At 54.9% G+C, this 15,555-nt stretch overlaps 2 protein-coding genes across 10 annotated transcripts in view; both read right to left on the minus strand.

Annotated features, from left to right (window-relative positions):
* Window positions 1–1,879: 1,879 nt before the first annotated feature.
* MANF (mesencephalic astrocyte derived neurotrophic factor) lies at window positions 1,880–5,471 on the minus strand. Its single transcript, XM_032458409.1, has 4 exons — window positions 5,317–5,471; window positions 4,489–4,616; window positions 3,544–3,685; window positions 1,880–2,355 (listed from the first exon to the last, which is right to left on the minus strand). The coding sequence occupies exons 1-4, from the start codon at window positions 5,399–5,401 to the stop codon at window positions 2,171–2,173; spliced, it is 540 nt and encodes a 179-aa protein (XP_032314300.1). The 5' UTR covers window positions 5,402–5,471; the 3' UTR covers window positions 1,880–2,170.
* Window positions 5,472–6,592: 1,121 nt separating this feature from the next.
* Window positions 6,593–15,555, minus strand: part of DOCK3 (dedicator of cytokinesis 3) — a 299,241-nt gene continuing 290,278 nt past the window's right edge. For 7 of the 9 annotated variants that reach the window (XM_032458413.1, XM_032458411.1, XM_032458415.1 and 4 more), the window contains 4 exons: window positions 14,887–14,974; window positions 10,981–11,103; window positions 10,370–10,452; window positions 6,593–9,595 (listed from right to left, as the gene is read on the minus strand). In XM_032458413.1, the coding sequence (XP_032314304.1) occupies window positions 9,086–9,595; window positions 10,370–10,452; window positions 10,981–11,103; window positions 14,887–14,974 (804 nt within the window). In that variant the 3' untranslated portion in view covers window positions 6,593–9,085. The remainder of the gene's footprint in view (window positions 9,596–10,369; window positions 10,453–10,980; window positions 11,104–14,886; window positions 14,975–15,555) is intronic. The other 2 variants (XM_032458418.1, XM_032458416.1) reach the window with 1 other exon arrangement.

The raw sequence follows: 15,555 nt of genomic DNA on the forward strand, positions 1-15,555 counted from the left end.
CTTTTGCGGTCCCCGACCTCAGCAGGCTGCGAGACCCCGGCCTCTGGCTCCCGCGTCAGGAGCCCGCACTGATGGGTGGAGTGGCAGCCTCTGTAGGCGTGGGGGGCACTAGGCCTTGACCCAGCGCCCTCTTTACATAGTGCTCCCCTCAATTCCAGCACTAGGCTTGGGTGACCCCCATACCCTGCCACGGCATCTCCTAACTCGACTCGGGGCTTGACAAACGCGAGGACCAAAACACGGCACTCCCTAAGTCGCACGCCGACTCCCTGCATTCAGGTTCACCGGCATTGGTCCCCAGAAAGGCCATGAGGACTCTGGCTATGCATGCAGGAAGGCGAGACCCGTCTAGGCCCAGGCACAGAAACCCGGAATCGTAAACCTGCAGTTCCTGGAGTGGGAATGGGCTCCTTGGTGCCTCGGGGCCCTGCCCTCTGCTCTGGGCATCCGAGCCACTGGCAAAGAGGTCAAAACCAGTGGTTACTCAGTTTGCAACACTTACCTCTCCCGGTGGTAAGGTGACGGGAGTCTTGCCCACGTGCCCAAGCCCCTTGGGGAATCTTTCATTCTCCAGGGAGAGTTGCTGGAGGCTTCGCAGCAGAACTTGACCCAACTTCAGCCACAGAAAGTGTGGAGTGGAGAGCACCACAGCCCTGCCCTCCTCCCACAACCAGAAAGCAGCTCCTGTTAATGACTAAGGCACGTGCAAGAGGAAACAGAAGTAACACCTGTAACACTTCGTGCCTCGGGAAATATTCCAGAAAGGAGTTAAGCCCTGCAGAGATAACCTTGGCTATCAGCCCTAGGGTGGTAGTAGTTGGGTTGTTTTCCCTGTTCAGTGTGGCCTGGAGGACACGGGGGCCACAGAAACACAGACCTAGGGTGGTAAGGGGAGACAGCTCCATCTTCTAAGACTTCTGGCTCCAGCACTTTTCAGGGGCTCAGGATACAATGCTTGTTAAATCTTAACAGCCCTTCTAATTCCCCTAACAGGGAAGGCCTGGCCTGAGAAGTGGCTCCACCTTCTTGCTTTCCTCAGACATGGTGTGGTGGAAGTGAAATATGTGGTCCTGCTGCTACCAAGCATTGATGGACTTTACAGCAGGCTGAAGTCCCTTCCAATAGGCAAATGGATCCGCTGCACAAAGGATGTGACCTGAGGTCAAAGCAATTCCTTGGAAAGTGCTGCTTCTTAGTCCTTCCCTTCAGGTGGTCTCTGCAGGTATGAGGAGCAGAAGTGTCTCTGTGGAGTCATAGCTCACGCAGGCAACTGGGTTTCCCAAGCACCAACCCCAAAGAGAGCAACTTAGAAATCAGACACTAGGGACACTCTGCTTACAAGCTCTCAGGACCTCAACTGTTAAGACTTCTCTTGGGTAAACAAAGGCAAAAGGCATCCTCTCCTCAGCTTGTTGTACAAACCAACTCCTTCCAGTCTTGCAAAATCCCAATTAGGCATCAGAGGCTTGGGACTGACACTAGACCACAAACCCAAATGAGCGAGTAGATGGCAAGATCTGGACAGTGATTGGTGGAGGTAGCCAGGCCAAGAGCATCTTTAGAAATGTGACAGTACTGAACATTTGCAGTTATTGAAAACATCATTGCAGAAAAAGCACACTATACATCCCCTCCACAAGGGTTCACACCAAGCCCTGATGTCAGCCTTTCTCATGTGGGTATAAGATAGTCCTATGCGGGGTTAGGGTTATCAAGCCCAGCCTGCTCCCCAGGCCCTGCTCCAGTCCTGTACAACCCCGCAGGCCTTGGTCCCCCTGTCCTGCCCTGCTATCTCCAGTACTGGCTGGTGGCTGAGGGACAAATGTGAATATACCTGAAAACTCTGTAAACCGGAAAGCATAAACCGGTGAAATCTTCATTCGGGGTAAAATCCTATTTCAGTATTCACTTTAATTCTCCAAGGACAGCTAGAAATTTTCTTCCTTTAATAAAAAAATCCCAGACACACTTCGAAGTCCTAGAGTAAACCGGCCACAGAACAAAGTGAATCCCCCCAAGGGGATGTTGTAGACCCAGCATCATCAGGAAAGCTCCAGGCTTCACACCTGACTTTGTCAGGAGCCGGCCTAAAAAATAAATTACAAAAAGGCTGTTTGGGGAAGACACAGATGAACTGTTTTCCCCTCAGGTGCAGCAGGGATCAGGCAGACTACAAATCAGTCCGTGAACTGGCTGCCTTGGGGGCGTATTTAGGCATCAGTTCATTAATCTTCCGGATGTAGTCAGACTTTTCTGCACAGCCTTTGCACGTCTCGCCCCAGTCGTCCAGGATCTTCTTTAGCTCTTTAACCCGAAGCTTCTTCAGGTCCACTGTGCTCAGGTCGATCTGCTTGTCTGGAGGTGAGAGCAGGGAGAGTAACCAGCTGGGCAGGAGCAGCTTGGGACCCCCAATAGTCCTGCACAGCCAAACCATCCCTTAAACAAGCAGCCCTCCTGGTCATAGGGGCAGAGACACTTCCAGACACATGCATGTGTGTCAGTGACCACTGCCTCCAAGAGGGGCAACTGGCCAAGGTCCCTTCACCAGGAAGGTGAGTTTCATGCTGGCAACGTCCACCACAGACGTGCAATGTCACCAGGGACAGGAATGGAGCCCACACGGTCCTTACAGGAGGAACTGTATAGGAGGAATGTGGCTCCCACTCCAAATGCCTCTTCAGTAGTCACAGTAGAGCTCACATCACCGTAGAAGGACAGCTACAGCGTGACAGAGTAGACAGATCCCCTAGCCCCAGTTTCCCAACACAGGCCCTGGTCAGGCCCGTTTGAATTAGGAGCTCACTCTCCATAACCACTTGTGACCATGCAGAGACCTTGAGCCATCAGCACTGAACCAGGATCACTCTCAGAAGACCTGGAATCCTTGAGGCACGTGGGCAAACACAGGCCCTTGGACACTCAATTCACAATGAAATATGCTGGTGCCGTTTTAAAATTTTACAGAAGAGGACAATATTCCTGCCCCTGACTTTCTGAAGACCTGGAGTGTTTTTTCCACCACGGACTTATTCAGCAAGAGAGATGCCATGAGCCCATAACCTTGGGCTTGGCTGATGGAACACAGCACTTCTTAAAATAAAGATCGCTTGGCCCTCAGCGCTTATAGTCAGGACAAGCCTGTTAAACCCCAGTCAACCCACATCCCTTCTGTGCTCCAAAACTAACAGTCCCATCTTTCCTCAGACTAAAAGCCAAATCTTCACTCACCTGCCCTCTGGGACCTGACCACCCACCTGTCATGCCACTGGGTTGCCTTTGAAATGCTCTTCTATTGATTGTGCCCTGGACTAACCCCCTACCTCCTTCAGAGTCTGCTGAAGTGTCACTTCCTCAAAGAGGTTGATTCTGACCTCTACCCTGAGGCCGCCCCCCACCCGCACCATGGGCACCACCTACCAGGCCACATGGCACACTCACAGAGGCTCTAGTTCCCCGTGCCTCCCCAGCCAGAAAGTCAAGTCCATCACTGCCGGAGCACAGAAGGGCTACAGTGTTGCCTGCACAAGGCCTGGCCACACTCACCGTACTTGAGCTCACAGATCTGGCTGTCCTTCTTCTTGAGTTTCTCACAGATCTTCTCCACAGGGATGTGGTGGGCCAAGGGCTTCGACACCTCATTGATGATCTTGGTGGCTGCATCATCTGTGGCCCCAATGTAGTAGCACTGCAGCAAGAAAGGACAATGGCCTTCAGGAGGTGCTACTCGAGAGCCATCTTCTCCAAAGAGTATTGACATCTCAAAACATTTTCCTTCTCTGCCAGGGCCTCATTCTCCCATGTCCCCGCCTGTACTGGCAGTCAGATTCAGTCAGTGTCAACCCAGGCTCTCACTACACACTCGGTCCCAGAGCTGACAGCCACCGTATGAATTTAAAAGTCACCAGGGTTCAAACCTTTAAACAGAAAGACAGACAAACCAGAGACAGCCAGGGAAATTAAAGCTACAAAAGCCATCTTTTCATTAGGGCTCTCGTCCTCAGTTCAGCCCTGATCTACCCAGTGTGCACTTTGTTATCTTCTTCGGTTCTCACACATGCCAAGACTTCTGGCCTCTGGGCACTCACACTAGCTGGTCCCTCTGCCTGGGATGCTCTTCCCCCACCACAATGATGACCCTTTCTCAGAAGAATTCTTGACTACTTTGTCTAAATCAGCACTCACCCCCTCTACCATACCACCCTGGTCCATTTTCTTCATGACACCCATCCCACTGCATCATTTGTCTATCATTCCTCTCCCCAGTAGTCCTGGTGCACAGCACACAGTAGACAGATGCTTAATCAGTAGTAAGAGGGTAACATCACACCTACAGAATACGGGAAGCACTTCAGTCCCACATTAGTTCACTGAGAGAGCAGCTGGCCTCCGGAACAGACAAGTGGGCAGGACCTTTAACTCAGAGGCTGGTGAAGCCGAGGGTTAAACGCCAGCTAAGGCCAGCCTGGGGAGGGTCAAATGGCTACTCACCAACCGATTCTCTTTGCCTCTTGCTTCACGGCAGAACTTTATAAGTTCTTTTTCAATAGAGGCTGGTGAGAATGTGACATCTCTGTCTTTGAGGTCCTGGTAAAATCTTCCCAGATAAGAAATACAAACTGGAAAAGAGAGGGAAGAGAGATGCTCAGCAAACATGGAGAAGGGTGTTTTTCCATCACCGGATTTCTTCAAGTGCCCACAGGTGGACAGAACGGGGCTCCAGGTTGCTGGGTCCCCTGGCACACCCAAGGCATGCGGGGAACGAGCATCACCTAATGACCCACAAACGCCTTCTGTCTGCTCTTTCCATAAAGTGTAAGCCGAGACTGAACACGTGTCCTTGAGATGGACTCACTGTGACCCTCAAAATGGACAAACTGGAGGCCGAAAAGGAAAATGATCCAAATGCTGCTCATTTCCAAATACAATACCGAACCCTGAAATGCGGCTCTGCAACCCTACCAGACCAGGCGCGGTGCCGAAGGCCGGCCCTTAGGACTCCCAACCGGGCCAGGGACGCTCCCGAGAGCCTCTGCCCAGTGATGGGAAAGGACCAAAACTCCGGCGTTATCTCAATTTCAGGCCAAGTTTTCTCAACGATCTGGTTCCAACTTTTTCTCGTCGGACCAATGCTTTTTAGGTCCAAGAAATCTCTTCCAGGCCCGGCGTCGGCCCCAACTCGGGAGGACCCCTCTGGGGCCGGCCGCCGCCGCCACCCCCGCCCATTCCAGCCCGAGCCTCTCGGCGGCCCCACGGCTTGACTGGGTTCAGCGCCGTCGCCTGGCCGGCCACAGCGCACGGACCCCGACCCCGCCGCACCTTCGCAATCGCCCTGCCGCAGAGCCCGGCCGCCCGGCAGCACGCTCAGAGCCAGCGCCACCGCCAGCCCGTGCGTAGCCCACATCCTCCTCCACCCGCCGCCGCCACCGCCCGACTGAACCGCGCCCGCCGCGCGGCGCTGCCTCAGGTCCCGGCCGCGCGCCCTAGCTCCCCATTGGCGGGAGGCCTTCGCCCCCTCCCACCCGCCGCACCCCCATTGGCCCACGCTCCTCGGAGCCCAGACCGGCGGCTCCACGCTACCCTCCCCCATTGGCTGGTGGGTCGCCCGCCCTCGGCCCTAGACAGTTGTCGGCCGCTGATTGAACCAGAGCAGCCCGCAGGAAGCGGCCACAGAGGCGACGGAAGCGGCTCAGGCGGCCATCTTGAGTATGGGCAGCGGTTGTGACTGAGGCCGGGCACCGTGGGCTGAAGTGGGATTCGGCCGTTTCCCCGCGGCTTGTTGAGTTGTCCAGCATACGCCCTGTTCTGGGCCTAACGCCCGCCTGAAAAACCTTGCCGACCTCCCCGGCCAGGCGCCGACTCGTGGCGCAGGTCATGGGCTCTGGGGTCAGCCACAACCCGACAGGATAGGGAGGGCGGCCGGCTGCAGGCAACGCTCTGAAGAGGTTTCTTTATTTTTTTAAAAACGATCGCGTGGGCGGGGGACCTGGCCTTTGGGGAGCACCTGCGAGGCGGGATGACCATGGCCGAATTTCCCCAGCAGCTTAGGTGCCCACTCGCTTGAGCCGCGGGTGGCCGGAGCCCGCCTCGCCCGTTCCGACAGAAGGACCCCGGCCGGGGTGGACAGACTCTGGGCTGGAGGGCGGCCCACAGGAAGGCTCCCCTCGGGGCTGCAGTCCCAGAGCTCAGAGCAGCCCGGGTCAGGGCTAGTTGTGTGGTGCTGGGATCTGAACCGTCCCCCCTCACTGCGGGTTGTCGGGGGCTTCAGAGGTTTGTCCCCCCACGTTGGGAAGAGCACGCCGTTTTCCTCACAAGCTCCGGAAGCCTGGCCCGGCTCGCTGGCCCGCCGCCTTCTGCTTCCCAGCCGAGCGCTCAGGGCCCCGGCTGCCGAGGGCGCCTCCGGAGCAGGGTCCTGTGGGTCAGCGGACAGGCTTCGGAGGGGGTGTCCTCCTTGGCTGGCTTTTCTCGAAGGCAGGACATGGGAAAGGTTGGCTCTGTGCTCAGGGTAGAAACGAGGTTTCTATGGGGCTTGGAGCCCAGCGACAAGGGTTGGAGAGGGGCACTTGCGTTGCTCCCATTCAGTGAATTCAGTGGATCAGTATCAGGTATTCATCTTTAATTCACATCACAGCAGTCAAGGGAGTAGGGAAATCAAGTGGCAGATATTTACATCTAAAATTCACATTACTTGTTGGATTGAGAACATGCTACCACAATATATACAGTAAAATACCTCTTAGGACACTAGTACAAATTTTTTTCTTTGAACTTTGCTCTCTGGTACAGGTAAGATCATTTTTAAATCATTTCTTATTTTAAACATAAATACACAAAAGAAATGGTTAGAAGTTTTCTTATTTTAAATAAGCACAGAATGCCGAGGTTAAAAACATTTATAGGGCTGAATACCAATTGGACATCACACTCTATACATTTTTTGCTCAAATTCCTGTACAAATACACAGCATTCAAATAGGTATTTACAAATAAGCTTGAAAGAATGAAAATTAGTATTTCACAATCATTTCAGAGGATTCTCATCTCTGGCCTCCCACTTCCCCTCAGACTGGCTGATTCTCCAAAAAAAAAAAAAAAAAAAAAAGGGGGTTTGGAACATGTCCTTTTCATCCAACTAGGGAAAATGGAGAGGGAAAACAGACCTGGCTCACCTTGCATGAGGCAAGGCCAAACAAACCCACACTCCCCTCTCTGCCCTCCCATGTCACCAGGTGGACAAGTTAGATGTTCTTACATGATGACTGCCTTGTCCAGGGATTGAGGTTCAGAAGTGCCCTAAGATCTAAAGATGCCCTCCTACCAAAGAAATCCAAAGTTAGTCCCCACTGACTGCCACACTTGTGAACACCAGATGGTCCAGGCCTGCCCTGCGAGGTCAGGGCTGCCAGGACTGACCCACTCTGCCTGGGGTCACCCTTACAGTATCAGAAAGGACCCAGACTGGTGGTGAACACTCCCAGCTGCCCTGAAGGTAACATGGCCCTCATCTTTCCTCATACGTACTTTGCTGGCATTCCTGTTAAAACAAGCTGGCATTTGTTTACAAGCATAAAACACCCTGACCATGGAGGTCAGATGGGCCAGCAGAAGAGGATTTAGGAGAGAATACACCTGCTCAGCAAGAAGGCAGCCTTGTGACCAAAAAAGTTGTGAACGCAAGCAAATGAGAGAAAACAATGTTTTGTAGACTTTTAAGTAACTTAGAAGCACCCTGGTAAAATACTAATTACCACCCTACCCTATCTCCCCAAATAATAAAGCAAGAGGAAAATCAGTGCCCTGACTTGAAAGAGTTTCCTATAAAGACACCACTGTCTTCTGCCCAACAGACTGGGGAGGCTGGAGAAGCTGCCCTCCTGCCCGCCCTGAACCCTGAGTGGTGGTCCCCATGGGCCTGGAGCGGGGGCCCTGCACTTGGCCACTGGGAGAGGACAATTCAACCTGTGTGGCTTCTGCTTCTAAAAGGAGAAGCTCCCTCCCACCCTTTTTACCCAAGAGCTTGCTGATCTGACCACAAGTCCTCAGGCCTTGGAAGCCTGGCTGGGCAGACAACCCCACTGCTTGGAGGTAGTGCTGAAAATCCCTGATTCAGGAGCTGGATGACAGGCACTCTGGCCACTTCTGAAAGCTCAGAGGATTTCCGGCCCCTGCCACACCTCAGCCTCCCTCCTATATCAACTCATCTCTCAACACATGGCCACCCGGGCCCTGGGGAGGAAGGTGGCTAGGGTAGTCCCTCTGACTTCACACCCCAATTCAAGCCCCAGAGGGTCGGAGATAACTACTGTAGATCTGTTTGCCAAGGGGGCTTCTGCAGGGCATGGGATGTATTAAGAGTGGAGGGGAGCAAATGGTCAGAAATAAAAAACGATGGAGGGAAAAATCCAAGGTAGAGCAGGAGGCAGGGCTGGCCCACAGGAGCCTGGCAGTGTGCCCGGGTGTGCAGTTAGGCCAGGTCACATGCCTGAGCCAGCAGGTTGGCCCAACCAGCCCCTCAGTCACACACTCCTGGATGGAAGAGCAGGCAGGTGGGCAGGTATTTGTGCAAAATGGCTTGTAGCCCCCTTGTCCACCTGTGACATGTAGTCCACGTGGTCCTTGCAATCCCTGAATACAACCATGAGCTCTTCTGTCCACACAGTAAAGGAAGAGGTTCCTAGTGCAATTTCCATTCTTCTGTGCGTCTCTACCCTGGAGGGAAGGCCTGGGTTCCTACTCCTGGGGCCCGGGAAAGCTGCAAAGCAATTCTGTCTGTGCAATATCTCCACATAGCTCCACGTGGTCTGGAACTGCAGGAGGAAGAAAGCATCTACTGCACAAGGGAAAAAGGAAAACCCATAGAAATGGAGATGTAGAAAATGAAATAAAAACAGAAGCCACAACCCTTCATGCTGCTGTGGCCTCTGTACATGGCAACACACGAGTTCACGGCAGTAGAACGTAGACTCGGGGTGGTTCTCTCCTGAGTGCCAGGCCTCTCTGGCTCCCTGCAGGGGAACTTGCTTTTCAGACCTGGAGTGGTTGGGTGAGCTGCTCACTGAGGGTGGTGTCCCAGCTGCCTCCCGGCCCCTCACTGTTCCCCTCGGCCGTGCTCCCAGGCCATGCGAGCCTGCTCTTCCTTGGTGCTCCCAGGAGGCAGCGAGGCCTTGCGGTGCAGGCCCCGAGGCCTCTCGGCCTCCTCACGTAGCAGCACACCCTCGTCGTGCTCCAGGGCTGGCAGGCGGGGATGGTAGGGCTTGGGGGGCAGCGCAGGTGGGTCCATGGGGTCCTGAGGGATGACACATCCTGGGGCTGAGTGGCTTCGGCATGGCTGGGCCTTGATGGAGTCCAGGACGGCGGACTCGGAGAGACTGTAGTGGACAGGGAGGTAGGGCGGCTCCAGGTCTTCATCAGCGTTCCAGGCCTGGCTTGGCATGGAGTCCATGGTGTCGGTTCGAGGAGGGGCCTCCGAGGAGTGCCCAAAGTTACTCTCACTTAAGGAAGACACGCCGCTGCTGGCACTGCCGGACAGCGTCGAGTTGCTGCCATCCAGGCCTGACTGGGGGCTTGTGGGGGAGGCTGGGATAGGGTGCAGGGGTGACTGCAAAAGAAGAGCAAGAAATGTTAGGATCCCTATTTCCAGGTAGGCTGACCGGCCTACCACATGAAGAGATCAAGAGACTGCTTTTTACTGAGCTCTAAAGTGACCTCATCAACAGAATGGTTCTTGTTCTGTCACCAGCAACCCCTCGTTCCTCCCTGTCCCCAGCAAGCCAGGGCAGCTCCAGAATCGCCTGCAACCAAAAGATGGCCCCATCCTGGCTGCTGGGCATCCCAGGCCACTGGCTGTGGCTCTAGGGTACTGACAGAAAGGCTGGATCGTCAGGCCAGTTGGGGAGGGTAGAAAGAACCTCGCGGGGGCCATGGATCAGATGAGTGCGTTCTGCTGCTAAAATCTGTCTTTTTTAATTTGCAGGAAAACTAACGAGTTTTTCATAAATGTTTTGTACCTGATGCTTTTTGTTTTGACTGGATTCTAGTTTAAGATGCCCTACGATCCGCCACAGGAATGTTTCTTTACCTCTTGAACTGCTGTGGTGTTGGCAGAGAACCCCCTGGCTTCTCTCTGCTCGCCACCCACACACTCTGAGTACCATGTGTTGCTGTCTCCAGGACCCTCTGACCTCCCTGCCCCCATCATACCTGCTGCAGGACACAATGGTCACCTGCATCCCGAGTGTGGCTCTGGCCCTACCCCAGCTTCTACCAGGCTGGGATCTCGGGGACAGGAGCAGAGGAGGAGAACCTCAGGGGGATCCCAGCAGACAAGATGACCCATCTCACAGCGGGTGGGGCTGTCACTTCAGTACATTACCTTGCGCAGGGTCCGGGCAGGAAGGGCCGGTGGGGTGTCACCCAGAGGGTGGTGGAAGGCGTCAAAGTGTAGGGAGTAATGACCTGCAAAGGGAACAGAACCAGAGCCTCAGCCGGGGCCCCTCTTGGGCTGCACGTCAGCACATCTTGCTGGGCCAACTGGGCAGACATGGAAAGCATCTCCTGCGGACCCCTCAGCAGTGGAGGCCACAGAAAAAGCTCTCTTTTCACTCAAGTTCTCCAAAACACAGGCTGCTGGAGTAAAGACCCCCACACCACACAGGAGGTCAAGAAAGTCAAGTGCATCAGAGCCTGCAGAACAACAGGCCGCAGACAGTGGCAGCTCTCCGCCCATGACGGGCTGGTGACTGTCAAGCTTGGCACAGTCAGTTCCTCTGTCCTCAGCCTCCTGGGTCAGAAAAGCCTTACTGAGCTCACCTGCTGCACCTGGACACCTCCTGACCCCAAAGCCCAGCAGGGTCCTTTCTGTGGTGGGGATGATTCTTCCTTGGCTGAGTCAGCCTGTCTTAGCCTGGAGGGCTGCTGACCTTGACCCTGAGCAGGGTCTGAGACCAGGGACTACCTGGGGGGACCCGCTGGAGGTCTTCTTACCATGCAGCAGGCTTCGGGGAGGCACTGGGGGGGGCAGGATGCACCCCATGTGGGCAGACAGGAAGGGCTGGGCCTCTCGGGCTCCGCTATCCAGGCTCCAGCTGCTGGGGGCTGCTGGCACCGCTGAAGGGTGAAAACAGATGGCATGAAGGGACATTACTTCCTGAGCCACCCTCTGGGAGAAGCCCGTCCTACAGCCTACGGCTTCTCCTGGTGTGTACTGTGGTGCACACATGGGGATGACATGCCAGCCCCTGGGACAAAAAACGCTGGCCAAGCAATACACAGTGGCCCACAGGGGAGAGTGGCCAGGGACAGAGCCATGTAAGAGGATGGCAACAAGTGAACTGATGTCTGAAGAGCTGTCAGGATGAGACAAGTGCTGAGTGAAGCACAGCAAGGAGTCAACGTCTGTAGCCTCCAAGATTTGCCAGGAAGAGGAGAGAGCAGAAAAGAGGAGAGAGAACAGGCTGACGAGACTGAGACAACAGAGCGCAGCCGCGGAGCTTCTGACTCAAATCAAGAGTCAGGGCTCTCCCAGAGCCCCAGCCCAACAGGAACGCAGGGAGCAGGATGGGCGCAGAGACTGCCTCCGTCCACAGCCGCTGCGTGGGCAGGAGCTGCCCCCCAAAGGGCCTGTGGTAATGTACACACTCTGACCATCCCTGATGCTTCTGTGCCCCGTGGCCAGATTTGGGATCCAGAGAGGGGTTTTCGAGGCAAGGACTGGTATTCACTGTGCCCACTGGAGGAAAGAGTGTAAAGCCGAGGAGCCATGGCTCAGGTCCAGCAGGACCTACTGCTTCCCAGGAGGAAGGAGGGCTGTGGAGTCTGTGGGTGCTTTTGGGCACACAGAGAGGCCAGGTTACTGGCACCCACATGGTACGGATGCAGGGGAGAGTGGGCCCTGGACAAACGGAAACACATGAGTGTCCACCTGTGCGAAGGAAGGTCCAGCGCCAGAATACTGGCCCCTCAGCCACAGATGGGGGAGTGACTCTATAAGAGGGGAGAGGGGGAGGAACGGCTGGACCTTGGGGTCCGAGGGTGCCACTCTGCAGGAGCAGCAGGGGACCTGTGAATGCTGTTGGCCAAGTCCTCCTGGAGAATGGATACCACTGACAAGAAATATGCCCTTTCTCTGACGGAGCCAGGCAAGCACAATCTCCCTTTTGGGCTCTCAGCAGCAAGAGAGAAGCACTCTGCACCTGGCTTTATTTGAGGCAGTCACAGCTAAAGTGAGCCTGAGGAGCTGGGGTGCGGGTTCTCCCCACTCCAGGTTCTGAGTGCAGAATGCCAGGGCCTAATGGGACCTGAAAGGCTCTGGAAGAGGAGCTGGAGCCCAGTCTTTGAGGAGGAGGTGGCCAGGTATAATGTCCACCCTCATCTCCCTCACTGGTCAAGAACTGCCGTGGAGTTGCAGCAGAACACAGGGAGGAACTCAAGTACCTCTATAGCTTCAGTCCTGAGAAGGAGAGCTAGGTCTCATGGGATGGCTGGTGGCTGGTGGCAGGACAGAGGGTGTGGCAGTGGCTGGGTGGACGGGCACTCAGGAGGAAAGAATTCTACTCTGGCAAGTACCAGGTGGATTCTGCCAGAGGGCCTCCTCAGAGAGCCTGAGCATCCTAAGAACAGGGCGGGCCTATTCCCATGCCGGCTCTCCCCAAGCTGTGGCGCGAGTTTCCTGGCCCTCAGCACTGAGACTCCCTTTCCTCAGAAAGAAAAGTTCCATCTCCATAAAAAGCCACCAAATCTCAGGGAGTAAGAAGCTTGGAGGTGGGTCTGGGTAGCTTCCCCAAAGGGGCTCTGGCAGCCAAGATCTCAAGTGCACATCTAGACCCTACAAGGATCGTGGGACTGCAGAAGTGACCCACAAGGGCCCGAAGGAGCTTGCGGGCAGGAAGGCTATGAGGGAAGAAAGCCGGCAAGGCTGCAATGGTTTACACAGGGTACCTGTCTGAGCCACTCCACATGAACCAGGAACCATCACCTCACCCTGGAGCCTGCTGTTGGTGACCAGTGAGACCTGTGGACCTTTTCTATGCAACACAAGTGCCTTGGGGCGAGTGGAAAATCTAAGATGGAGTGACCTATCCTAGGAAAAGAGGGGGCAATCTCCACTGTGTCCTGGCCATTTCTCTCTCTCTCTCTTTGTGTTACAGGCTACCACTGGCCTGAGGTCACCAGTGCACAACCCACAGCCCTGAGGGCAGGCTTGCCTGGTCTGGGAGTCCCTGTCTGGCAAAGAGAGGCACCTGTAAGTGAGAAGTGGAGTCCTTGTGGGACTCAAGATCCTAATGACAAGAGAATGGTGACAAGCACGTACAGTTCCTGCCCTGGGGAATCCAGGCAGAGGCTTAGGGATTTGTTACTCTGGCCTACCTGTCTCCCTAGGCAAATGTCTAGTTTGCTGCCCACTAAGTCCTGACCTTGTGGTTTGAACATGCCTGCTCTGGGCTCACCCTTTGTTCTCAGACAGCCCTCTTTCCTTCCCACACCTGGGGGTGGACATGTCGTTTCTTGCTGCAGCTTGGTTGGTCTGAGGCCTGCAGCTCTTCTGGGTCCACTTGGCATAAGGTCCTGGTCTGTCCACCAGTACCCATTTGAGCTGAGCCCATCTGTGCTCTTGGCTAGATCTGAGATCACTCCACAACTCAGGTAAAGAAAAGCCTCTGCAGAGTCTGGCTATTGAGGCCAAAAAGGCAATCTGTTTTGGGGCACAGGTGCAGTGTTCCAGGTAAGCCACATGTTTTGGGGTGTGCAGCCTTGAGGGTGGGAAGGCATCTTCGACCAGAATCTCTGTGGCCCCTGCTGTCGAGCACCAGGTGCCGATGCCTACCAGGTGCTGAGGTTGTGGACTCAGTGTTTGGTCTCCTTAAAGAGGACACAGAGGTATGTCCTCCGTGATGAGCAAGGGAGGATGATGACAGTGGGGACAGCAGACAGCACTTGGTGAGGAGGTGCAATGACAACACAACAACAGCTTTGGAGGGACATGTTCTGATGGGACAGCAGGTTATATGTTGGGGACTAAGTGTGCCCTACACTCCAACAGATGGAGGACAGGGGAGGGCAACCGACAGGGAGAGGGGCTGATGTGGGGCCAGGTTCTGTGTTGCAGGTAGGCTGCACAGTCCCCACACAGGTATTCTGTGTTGAGATTAACTCAGGTTTCCAAGTCTGGGGCTCTGGGCTGGGGTCATATGGGTCCAAGCCTGGTTCTTCCACCAGCTTGCTGGAGCAGAACATAAGGTAAAACCCCACTATCTAAACAGCCTCTGTTCTAAGGACTGCCCAGTTGCATGGTACAGTTGATGGGCTTGCAGTTTAAAAAAGGGACTCATGGCAGCTGCGGGCCAGAGCCGCTACAGGAGGACTGAACTCCCTCTGGGGACACAGAGCGTCCCTTGAACAGGGCTGCCTCTGGCAAATTCACTGCCATGGCCTGTCCTTCCCATTATTTTGGGGGGCTTGCTTGGTCACAGGTCTGTTCTCAGCAACAAGGAGAGGTCCCTGTGGGCTTAAGTTAAGAGGAACCAAAAGCGTCACAGGGCCTGCTGAATTCTGGGGCTGGCTGGGAGGATCCCAGGGGAGTGGGTGCCCACCGTTTTCACACAGCAGCCTGAGACTGCATAAAGATGGACTCAGGACAGGCGGCCACTATGGTCTTCCTGAGGGTGGACCCTGAGAAGGGAGAGATACAAACAAACAGGATCCAAACCTCAGCATAAAGCCAGACGTGGGTTAAACAGTGAACACAGGAACTGGTTGGGACTCTGGACAAATAGACGGGCCTGGGTGTTAGAGTGTGGCTCTGACTTGGCCAGCTGGTGCTCAGGGACAAGAGTCAGACGTTCAGGATGGGGACAGACATGGGAGGAGGCCACCTGGGAAAGGGAATAATACCTTTTTCAGCCACAGACAGATTGGGATCACTACAGGGTTTGCAGGTTCCGACCACTTGCTGGAACAGGGCCCGCTGGAAATTTGGCAGCTGAGGGAAGGAGAAAAACATCAAATAGAGTGAAAACAACCAGTCACACCTTGGGGGCAGTGTGGTGGGCCACAGGAGCCAGGACATTCCAAGATCAGACTGGAAAATCAAAGCAGTGGCACAGCTCATGCTTGAGACGTGTTGGGAACTTCAGGCCAGCTGGAAAACTGTCCGTACTCTCCGGCTCTGAGTCCTGCCATATGCAACGTTTGAAGCTCCACCCTCCAGTGTCTGGCTGGGCTCCAGGCTGTCTTGTCCATGGCCAAAAGAAAAGGACACAGGCGCCTGAGGGTATCTAAATACATCCTTCTGTCCTGCCAAGTAGACCCACTGGTAGAAAGGATTTACGGACCCCTTTCATCCCTGAGCACCGGCAGGTTTGGCCTCCTGGAGATGCCCTGTTCCACGTTAGCACTGGGGGTAGGGCAAAGGGCAGCACTCAAGCCTGAGTCCCAGACAGGACTCACTGTTCTGATGGGCAGCTGCCAAGCAGACCTGCTCCTTCCACCTGGCAGGGCTGATGAGGCACAGGGAGGGAGTATGGCTGAGAAAGTCCTGGCACGTCTGGGACTAGGTAACAG

The sequence above is a fragment of the Camelus ferus genome, chromosome 17 (assembly GCF_009834535.1).
Source record: "Camelus ferus isolate YT-003-E chromosome 17, BCGSAC_Cfer_1.0, whole genome shotgun sequence".
Taxonomy (NCBI): Eukaryota; Metazoa; Chordata; class Mammalia; order Artiodactyla; family Camelidae; genus Camelus; species Camelus ferus.